This window comes from Pinus tabuliformis, chromosome 3_2 (assembly GCF_031772625.1).
Source record: "Pinus tabuliformis cultivar Carrire ecotype Pingquan chromosome 3_2, CPIR1, whole genome shotgun sequence".
Taxonomy (NCBI): Eukaryota; Viridiplantae; Streptophyta; class Pinopsida; order Pinales; family Pinaceae; genus Pinus; species Pinus tabuliformis.
Window position 1 is genome coordinate 1,113,901,429 of NC_142302.1, and position 12,110 is coordinate 1,113,913,538.

Sequence of the window (12,110 nt, forward strand, 5' to 3'; positions counted from 1 at the left end):
AGAAGAAGAATAATTATCATGAAAAGGGAAAAATTAATGAACCAAAAGGATAAAATGTCAAAATATTAGTGTGGAAAATTCAAAATTATATATATATATTTTTCTCTTTGAGATTTATATTATTTAATATTTAATAATAAAATAAATTGTTGAGTCAATATGCTCATTCTATAGACCAATGTCCAATATGAAGGCAATGTGTAAGTATATCCATCTCTAAATAGAAAAACAATGTAGACTATAATAAAAATGAAAAAAGTGTTAAGCATATTTAATTAATTATCCATATAACCGAATATAATTTCATGTAAAGTAATTACAAGTAGAAAAAAATATGCAAGATATTTAATACCTGATATCAACTTCATATATATCTATATATAGAAAAAAATTGTTAAAAGAAAATATTTTAATGTTGTATAGAATGAAATATCCAATGTGGGCTACGAATAAAATATTTTAATATGAAGTAATCTTGACATATATTTAAAAATATATCAATAACAAAAGATGAATTAGGTTGTTCTTTGCACTCTCAAATAAATTTACACATTATGAAATTTGATCCTTCTTTGCTCAAGTTAGGTCTATGGTTAAGATGGATCTATGTTGGTATAATTAGTCATATGAAATTTGATCCTTCTCTGCTCAAGTTAGATATGCGGTTAAGATGGATCTATTCTGCTATAATTGAGAGAGAAATGGAATAATTAGGTATCAATGGAAAAGGGGCATGATGACTAGGGATTTGGCTGAAAATTCATGATGGCTAGGGAGTTGGTTGAAAAATCTAAGGTCTCTCCTCACAGGTAATGAATGCATCACCAAATGAAACACAAAAATATATTGTAAATTTAGAAACACGTTTAGTATTGGTTACTTCACAATGGCACTAGAAATTTGTACTTTAGAAAAAAAATGTAGAAATAGAATTTTCCAAATTTTTAGTGGGAAAAAATTATTAAAATGATAGATAGATACTAATATACCAAAATTTAGCATTTGAATATAACAAATTTAAATACATGTTTTATACATTTACATATTGTTTGGAAAATATGCACCTTTGTATATTCAATAATGAAACAACTCATTGCCCATACGTCCACATGATCAACAACATGACACATCAACATGGGTATCTGGTAGGCTAGCATAGTGTTTTTCTTTTCACATGAACATGGGTATCTAGTAGGCCAGCATAGTGTTTTTCTTTTCACATGAAAAAGCATGTTGTATCTCACATCTAGGGGAGAGATGTATAATGTTGTGTAGGGACCAGTAATTAATATAATCCTTGTCCCACCAAACCACTAGAAGTTGACACTTGTGCAACCAATACTTAAACAAAAGTAAATAACATTAAGTGCAAATATGTTTTAATTTATGTCCAAAATTTCCCAAAACATTCACTGTGCCCACAACTATCCATAAATAGTATCTTAATATTTAAGAGTATAAATCATATTGACCCAACTAGAAAATAGCTAAAACCATAAATCCTTCCAAAATGGTCTATTCTAGAAGTAAGTAGCAGTCACTTCAATCCCCACTCATTAGAACTGAGGCTATGTATCCCAAATAAATATCCACACCTGCACATAATAAAAGTGAATTTATGTCAACCATAATTGTTGTGTTGTTCAACATTTAAACTCATTGTGTTCAATAAATGACACCCAACCCAATAACATTTAAAACCACCGTGTTCAATAAATGACACCCAACTTAATAACTTCAATAAATGACACCCAACAGAAAACAAATTCCTAGCCATTGGATCACATCTAATTAAATCCAGATCACACATTCAAAATGAAGCCTTTGCAATCCATGTCCATCCTCTCTACCAATTAAAAATTCAAGTGCAAAAAACTATAAAATAAGTTCAACCACTGTTGAAGTTGCATGTTTAACATTCAAAATATTCACCAGCCCTCAAGACAAACCATCATAGATCATTTGATAGTATATTAGAATATCATAGTTAGTTTCTCTATACGTTTTTACTTTTAAATCATGCATATGATATCTTGGGAAAATTAAATAAAGTTGGGACACGACATTTTTCGATCACAATTGCAACCTAAAAAGTTCAAAATACAGTATATTGCCTAATGTTCACAAATACATATGTTTATTACTTCATCTCATAATTGAAATCTCACAAGAAGACTTAACACATATGTATCTAACTTGGGCCAAGAGGAAATAAAGAAATTGAATTAGCCAAGAGTAAAAAAATTGCAGTGATATAGTACCAATAAAGGTTATTTTAATGAACAATATAGTACCAATACCAACATCATTCCACAAACTGGTAATTGGGTCTTTTGGCTGAAGTTTGAAAGAAGGAACTAGTGAAGTACGTTGGTCAATTGGAGGAGCACCAAGGACCACACTTTTTTCCAATGGCACCAAAACTAAAATTGAAAGTACATCCAAGAGAAGCCAACATACCATGGGGAAATAATAGATCCATCTTGCATATAAATAATATGTCCAGTAAATACAAATAACATAGTGTGGAAGACAAATATCCACACAATCAAGCTAATCTATTGCAATAATTTGATAATCATCCATATTGTCATCCAATACATTTTGGAGGCTTGTGAGTAGAAATTTCATTAAAGGAGTTGAGAGGGGTCTCCCTTTGTAAACAAGCATCCATAAAACAAGTCATGACCCAATGCCTAGCATGATTGGGTGGGTCATTGCACAAGTTGAGACACAATTTTCTTCAATGACAAAGTGGAGATAAGTTATTTTTAGTTAGAGGAAAATATAATCATGCAAACACAAGACAAATAAATACACAATCTTCTGCTTCAATAAAGAATTTATATTATGTAATGCCCTTTTTCCACATTTACCTGTGATAATCGGTCCGGGGTAAACATGTGATAAAGAGTTACTATGATATGATTAAACTCCCTAAGTGCATTTAAGGAAGTGGAACCAACTAACCAACACTTTATAAACCTCCCTCGGGTGCTACAAGACCCCTAAGAGCCAATCCACCACTCTCAGTGCCTAACCCTTGAGTTAACCTAGCCTTTCAACCCTATGCTACATCACTTGGTATATGTGACACTATACCCCACATCAATGCGTAAATGACACTTCAAGTGATCCCTGTAGCCATTATTGCAGGGAATTTAACTTTTAGAGTGATAATATATCTCTCTCTCTTTATGTGTTTCGAGATAAGTTGACCCTATTGCTTGGATAACACACTCAATGTGTTGGGTTCATCTCAAGTGATACCCATAGCGAGGAAGCTAAATTTTAAAGTGATAATATCTCTCTCCCATTGAGGAAGCTAAATTTTAAAGTGATAATATCTCTCTCCCATTGTGTGTTTCCAGAGAAGTTGACCCTATTAACACACAGAGAAGTTGACCCTATTGCTTGAATAACACTCAAGGTGTTGGGTTTTTTACACATGATATTAGAGCAAATTACAACATTATCCTACTGTGGGAAATAACTAGGCTTAAAGGTTAAAAGTTGCTATGGTTTTTGTTATGGTGATGACTTGTAACTAAACAATAAATTGATTGCATTACAACAATGAAGAAAAGACATAAGCATGTGATAAGAGTACAGATGAAGTTATAACATTGAGGAAGCCAGTTCGTCTGATGAACTCCTACCGCACTTTCCCATTGCTCGGCTTGGCTCAACTGCGGAGGATAGATCTTGAGATCTGTATGGAAAGTTGGAGCGCAAATTGGAAACCCTTCAACCAATGAGGGTTTTAAAATTTGAGAACAAATAAAACTTGCTTTGGTAGCTTTTGCTGTCATTCAAGTGAGGCCACCCTTTTGCTGTCGTTCGAGTGAGGTTGCCCTTTTGCTATCGTAAATGGGTGAAATGTTGTCACCGCCCTTTTTATTGAACCAGAGTTGCAAAAAGATAGATTGAATACAAAATACTCGATATCATGTTTCATACAACAGCCAGAGCCCAATCAACTCATGCTATACAGAGGATGAATAATAGCTCAAGACATCCAAAGGGCATGGTACGCATTTAAGCAAGAAATTAATAGGACAGCCAAATAAAACCCTTGACATCAGTCGCACAAACCCAACAACCTTTTTTCCCACAAACCTTCTCATAAATGGATGTTGAAACTATAAAACATGAAATTCATGGCTTAGACAAACATATAAGGGATTTACGAGATAAACCCCTCGTGGATTTCTCAAATATACAAGCAAATAATAAGGACCCCAGGGTGCATATTCATACAACATGGAAAAAGGGAAAAATGAATTTGCATACTGACAATCAGTAATATAACTGTGATGCACAGAAAAAAAGATAAGTTTTCGAAAATCGCATATGTACTCACCTGAGTTTCTAGCTCACCCACAAAACTCAGAAGGGCATGTTACACTGAATTCAAAATCATAATTAGAGGAAATTGTATAGCAAAACTAGCGATACATCAACGTTTCCAATTCCCGACAAAATAACAACTCCAACCCTGAAAGAATTCTGAATTCCTAAATATTCTTCGGAATCTATGTATCAGAAAACCAGTCAAGATCTCCTTAGCTGGGAGCCTGGAACTATGCAAAATTCATCATTCATGCAATAAAGTAAAAATAATTATACAAAAAAATATCTGGAAATATACAAAATTCATCGTTCATGCAATAAAGAAAAAATAATTATACAACGACAGTTATTTTTCAGCCAAGAAATCCGGTTTGCTGCCACACCGCGTTCCGAACCCGGCTCATGGCTCGGCTCTTCAGCCGGACCCCTAGCCAGATGGACGATGTATTAAAAATCCGACAGCGGGCGTGCTCCCTCGCCAGGTACTCGTGCGGTGGCAGCCTCTCCTCCTCCTCGTCGCCGGCCATGTCGAAATCGTCGGCATCGGCGTACTGCTCTTTCCGGTTGTCGATTCCCAGTATTTTGCTCCAGTCCGGCACGTTAACGGGCGGCGATTGATGATGGTGTCGGATCCCGGCGTACGAGGAGGATTCAAATTGACCGTCGTTACAATTCTTATCTTTGCTATCAGCTTGGAAACCTTCAAGATGAGCATCCAGCTCTATGTCGACAGGCCACAGGTCTTCTTCCCACAGCTCTATGTTTATACTCCCTGACGGCATCGGATATGAGGAACCGACGTATCTATCCATGCGATTCGATTCGAACCAGTGACAGGGGTTCTTGATCATGTAGTGGTCACTTACCACTTCCAACCCTACCAATACTCTAATTTGTTTTCTTGATTTTCCACGGAGGACGATTCTTCAACAGATCGTTTCCAGAGACAGACAATGAGCGTGTTGGGCGTGCTTCAAATCCCCTCCGGCTACCGCCCATGCCCATCTCTTCAAGCCTCCACACTTGAAACCAACCTCCCATTTATTCTGCTCCCTCCCTGCCGCATTTCACTTCATCTCAGCGTATTTCATTTCATTTTGCACGCATTTGGCTTCGTTGACAGGTCATGGAGCGCACTAAGTACTTTGCTTGCTACGTGTCAATTTTAATTCCTATGAAAGCTATTGAATTGGATGGAGTCTTTCCTGTTGGGTCGGCCACGTAAGGTGAGCCCATCAGCAGTGACGTTGTGTGGGGGCAGCAACATTAAAGTGTGAGGACAACCACATTGGTGCACAAATTCATTTTGAGAAATTGAATGGTGGGGAATTGTTGTCAAGGAAGGCCACGCCATTAAAAATGTGTGTCTCCATTTCATCGGCAGTTTCTAATTTTTAAAGATAGGGTATGTCAGCACCATTGACAACACCATTTTATTCAAATTCTCATATTACTGTAGCGTGTCTCTCATATCTTTGTTTTTACGGTGTACATCACACCGAATAGTTTGCTTTTATGATGTCCATGACATATATTTTTGTGTTTATAATCCGCATGACATGATCTTCGCACACAAATTGCAAATTGCCCAGAGGATATATTGTGAAACGCTGACTTCATTGCTCTGTAGTTGAGATGTTGAAGGTTGTTTCAGAGGGCGAGTAGTTGCATGCAGAGCTGTACAGATGGTGATAATGTTGCATATATTGTAAAATAGATGCACTGAAATATGTTAAATATTGAATTATGCAATAAATATAAATAAATCTGGGTTAAGAGTTATCCATATGGAATAAATCTGGGTTAAAAGTTATCTACGGTAATCTTTATTAAATATGGATAATTGGAAATTTTATATTTTAGAGTAGTGTAATGAAATAATATTTATCTTCAATAACGAAAATTTTATATATATAAATTATTTTTGGTTTATAAATATTTGCAAAATTGTGTTTATTTTTTTTTTTTTCCGATACATAATAGATTTTTTATTTAAAGAAATTCAATAATAAAAATAATATTAAAAGTTTAATATCTAATTTTAATAAAAGTAAAATTTTATATATAAACCAAATATATATATATTTTTTAAATATTGATAAATTTATATTTATTATTATTTTCCCAATATATAATAGGTTGTGATTTATATAAATTTGGTGATAATTGAGTGATATAAAATGTTTTAATAAAAAATTATATAAAATATATTATCCCCAATTTATTTATCTATTTCCATAAGGGTAAAATCATTTTAATTCTTATATATGTTATGCTTGTTATTGTCTTTCATTAAATTGTTAATTTTGGAAGAATTATTTTCAATTTTTAAATATCTATAAATTATGTTTATTTTTAATTTTTTAAATTTGCAATATTCTTTTGATATAAAGTAATTTAGTAAAGATATGTTAAAAATATCATCATATATGTGTAAAGATTTACCTAAACTTTGTTTTATTTATTTTTAATTTTGGTTTCTTTTGGATTGTTTAAAACCATATGAGATGGATCTATTAAATTTAACATTGAAGGAGTTATACATCTTCTTCATATTTCACTCAAGGTAGATATTGAAATATTTTATTTATGACCAATATTAAAAAAAAAATTGTTATTAATATTTTTATAAATGACACATATCAACTCCATGTTGAGCATGAATGGAATTACACATTATTATAAATGTTACTTACATGCAATAAAAATATTGAAGTTAAATTAATAAATAAAACACATAACACCACTCAAGATAGTGAAAGTTTGTAAATCTATTTAGCTAAATAAATTGGGCTTCCCTCAACAATCCCAGTAATTAAAATCCACAAAATAAGATTATATGGAAAGAAGAACCCAAGGTCTTTTAGGGATTCAATTAGAAACAAGGGGAAGGAGAAGAAAGACAAAAGGAATGAAACGAGAGAAGGTTCAAAATCTGGAAGGGAAGAATAGAGAAACTAGTTCCAACTAATTAAAGAAAGTAAGGAAAAGAGAGAAGGGTTTAAGAAGGTGAGCACCTTATCATAGAGCGTCTATAATAGCCCAACCCGAAATTGGATTGATTTTTTACCATGTAATTACATCATGCAACTATATTTTAAAAATTGAAATGGAAGGGACATAGATTCCATAGTTGAGGAGGTTCTTTGCTTGGGACGTTCAAGGTTTCCTTGTTGTAGGAAATCTGAACTATTTTTGACAGTCATTAAAGGCTGGTTGTTGAGCCTTAAAGGCTTGGTTCTTGAATTAAACTGAATTGCAAGGAAGGATGAAGGCCGTGCCACCTTGGGAAAAGTTTATAAGTCATAGACGAGGAAATTTATGGAGATTTGACTATGCTAGCAACAAGGATGGAGGAGGTTAATCTAGGAAAAGGAGAAAGAAGAAGTCGTCTAAGCACTCAATAAGAAGACAAGGGGCATAAATGCGCATTGAGTACTAGAGCAAAGTAAATAAGGAAAGGGACAAGTTTCCAGCTAGCAAGAGTCTTGAAGAAAGCATTTAGGTGAGGATGAACTGTATCTCGTGCCCCCATAACCCAGAGGGTGGAGATGGTCTAGTCTTTCTCAGATATTTTTGAGGGTTGGGGTGGAGGAATATTCTTGGAAAGATCCTTGAAAGTTTTCCGAAGACTCTTTGCTGCTTCTTTACTTGGTTTTTTTGTTCTAGAGTCCCTGTATGTGGGTGAAATCATAGTGCCTCGTGCATTCGTTGTTCTACAACTAAGTTGTGGAAAGATATGACACAATCTATGGCTATTGGTTCATTAATATTTTATATTAAAAATTGAATGAGTTACACATTTTCATGTTATTAAGAACTAACTAAATTATTTTACCTTTAAATATTTTTTCCTTGTGAATATTGAAATATTTTACTAATTAGGTTAAAATGAATATGAATGAACTATCTAAGCAATAGAAAAATATTTATCATAATTTTACAATCATAGTTTCAACCATACTAAACTTTGTAATTTATAAAAATATCTTTGCATCTTTTAAAGTAAGGCATTTTGCACACAATTTTATATATAAAATTTGGATATAGAATTTTGATATAATTTCACCAATACATAATCTATAATAAATAGTACTTCATAAAAATTAACATTATGATGGTAACCATCTAACAAACGTAAACACCATCTAAGATACACATTCAAATTCACTACCATCTTCTAATTATATACACCTCTAGCACATATAAACATCACTAGCTAGCACACAAATCTAGTAATCTAACATTGCATCATCATTGTGATCACATATAACAAAACATAAGCATTGTATTATAACATATCACTATGCACATCCTCAAATTAATATCTATATATCTGTGTGTGTGTGTAACCACGGAGCTAGATTACATTTTTTGACAAGAGAGGGTGTGTTCGGGTGGAAAAAATGATGGCTTGATCGAGTCATTTAAAAATTAGCCATAAAAACTAACTCTTTATTGAGCTCTTGTGTAACCCAGGCCCAGGTTTAGGAGCTCGATTGAGCCATAAAGCTCCATCGAGCCTTAAAGCTGAAAAATTTAAAATTTACATAAATATCAATAATGATCTATGCAAACAATAAAATTATATATATTTGATAGTTTAAATAGAAAACCAAAATTAATTACAAATTACATTTGAATAGGTAATTAACAATGTTGTGGATTAATTTCTCATTGCATTTCTAGCCTTTTGGTGTATAAATTTGAAAAAGGATTCAATCACACTTGCAACTGACATTGTAATATTCTTATATTTTTAATTTGGTAACTTAAAAAATAGTTTTTAATATGATTTAAATTTTCAATGTTATCATTTAAATAATAAATTTATTACAAATGTAATTTAAATAATAAATTGGTTAAACATAAGCAACTTTATCAAATTGATTTAATAAATATTATGATTTTTCATATGAATAAGTGTAACTCAAAAATGTGAATTTGATGTTGCTAGAAATATATATTTTATAAAATTCAATGAAAGTTAATCAACATGATTCCCTGGGTCATAATCATATCTATTAAAATCAAACTTATATATATATAGTTAACTTAGTTGTAATTTTTCCCTCCATCTATACAAATGCAAAGTATATATAGAATTTTTCACTCCTGACATAGGTTTGAAATATATATTTTTAAAATAATAAAAACATAAGAAAATCATAAATTTTAAAACATTATTTGTCTAATTTGAATTTGAGTAATCTACATTTAAATGAATTTTTCACTCCCTCCTTAGGTTTGCAATATATATTTTTAAAATAATAAATGTCACTAGTACGCAAACTCATGATTTTTTTTTGTTAAGTTCAAAACTACACCACATATTGTTAATATCAAAATTAAGGTAGGTAGGCAATCTAATGAATTACAAGTGTTGACATAACCCACAACGAGTTGTTAATGAATATTTATAAAACCCATAATTACATTAATTAATAAATGCATCTATAAGGGTTAATTAGATTATTTAACATGTCAGGCAGTATTTACCGAAGGTCATATGCCACAATGAGTACGATATTAACTTATGTATGTGTATGGTTCTTGATATACTGCGAGACACACCTTTAGAGGAATTACCCTTACCGATGCATCACATCCATCGTCTGATGGCGGCTACACCTAAGGTTCATCCTGCAGCTATGATCAACTGTGAAAGAACTAGGGTAAGTGCTTTTCCAGGTTGCTATGAGAAAAACTCATTTGGCTCGTTCCCGCCGACTGTAATGGCTCCACAATCCCCATTTTCCAGTTATGTCTTCTAGGCAGAAGAGGTGCAGAGTTCTAGCAATACGAAATTCTCTCAGCACTACAACTTTACTTGACCTCGAACCATTCAGGAAATCCTAAATTTCCCTCTGGCTCGGTTGCTCTATTGTAAATCCGAACATCGTTGTTATTTTCGCAGGGATTCTTCACCGGCTCATGTAATATTTTTATTTTTATTTTCTTTTTGGCTTCTGTTAGTTGAATGTTCTGAGCCATCTTTTTACTGCCAGACTAACCCTAATATGACAGGTTTCTTCTGCAGGTGTAGAGGGCATTGACTAGGGTCGTTGGCTCCTTAACATTACCCAAAAAGGTTGGGTATTCGTCTCCATGTTGGGATTGAAGTTACTCTTGCTTCTATGCTTTTTCTTCCTCAAAGGCCCTTGGTTGGTTGAACTGGTTGGGGGGAACCCTCTAGGTTCGGATCCCCAACCTGGGTGAATGGTATTTTTCTGTTTGATTTTCATTAGGTTTGTTTTACCACCAGCATTTGCTGGCGAGATGACTAAGGGTAGGCTACGGGCCTTTCATCAGCCTGATTATGCTCGGGGTTTTGGCTTACTACTACTACATTCAAGCTATACATTTGGAGTGGTTTTCTATTACAATGACTACTCAAACCTTTCCCAGGTCGAGTTGAGTCCTTTTGGTAAGAGCCTATGGTGATTTGAATACATGCTCCCATTAACTGGGTCTAGTCATTTGTGGATGTCGAACTTTTTAGTTATACAGGTTGTACTTATGAAGGGTTACCATTTTATCGATGCATAGACAATATTATGTTTTTATCTGAGCCCGCGAACTCAATCTCTTTTCGATTATGGACTTTTATTTAATGCTTCAGTCACAAGGCTATGTAATGTTATCATTTTCTACTTTTCTGTATTCAATGAAGCATTTCTCATATGGTTTAGTGAAGCTAGTCCTATATGGATGTACTATGTTCTCGTATGGGTTAGTTATTATTTTTCTGTTAAGCTATATTGACGAAGACACCACAATTTTTATCAGTACTTGTAAATTTCTGGGTTATGCAGTGACCTGACTACTTTCTATGCCTTGGGCCGTGAAAGGAATGAAATTTTTTCCAAGTCCTGTTCAATGTCAAATGATGCTTAATTTTATTGTATTGACCAAAACGTCATAGAGCAGATCTTCTATTGATGTTCTTGAGATTAATTCTTTCCTGGTGAAAAGGATTATGTTAATTATGCACAATTTAGGCACTGTTGAACCTTCTTGTTGTTACATAAATGCACAATCCTCCCTTTACAGATTGTCTACTTTCACTGAAGGGTTTATATGAGATTTACTATGTATTTCAATGTTATTTTCATCAATATCAACCTATGCCATTCTTCTTACACACGAAACATGATTTCCTTTATATTAAGTAATAACCCAAATCTTTGCATAGGAAATATCTCCCTTTTTTTTTGTATTTAAGAAATAGAAGCATAATGTCTATTTCTATTCTTCTATATTTGTTTTAAAAGAAACATAAATACTGTCGTGAGATATTACTACACAATTCTTTCCTATATAGGGATTTACTATGCTAATTTTGTCCTCAATAGAAACATACAACATTGGATTATTCTATTTATTTTTAACAAATGATATGGACTATTTATTTTTCTTGCACTTTCTCAGTCAAAGTTGCAAATTTGTAACACAAAAAACACAACAAACACAGTAATGTAAATTGCATTAACTATACCAACTAGAAACAGGAAGTCTCTCCTCCCAACCTTGAGACCGACAATGACATCCAGTCTCCCCCCAAGCTTCCACTCATCCAGATAGTATAGGTTTCAATCCCAATTCATCTAGTCTCCAAACCTCAAGACCCCCGGTCCAATTTAGAGTCCCAACTTGCAAGGATACATCAAGGGTTCCATTGGCCCAAGGCGATCTTAGGAACTCCTCAAAACAATAGTATTTTGCTCACCTACACAACGCCTTGTGTCAGGTCTGCG

At 33.3% G+C, this 12,110-nt stretch overlaps 1 protein-coding gene across 1 annotated transcript; it reads right to left on the reverse strand.

The window, feature by feature from the left end:
- Nucleotides 1-4,457: 4,457 nt before the first annotated feature.
- On the reverse strand, nt 4,458-5,372 carry LOC149184562 (protein S40-6-like). Its single transcript, XM_089418937.1, has one exon. It carries the CDS (start codon nt 5,202-5,204, stop codon nt 4,707-4,709), a length of 498 nt encoding a protein of 165 aa, XP_089275063.1. The 5' UTR covers nt 5,205-5,372; the 3' UTR covers nt 4,458-4,706.
- Between the last annotated feature and the right edge of the window lie 6,738 nt (nt 5,373-12,110).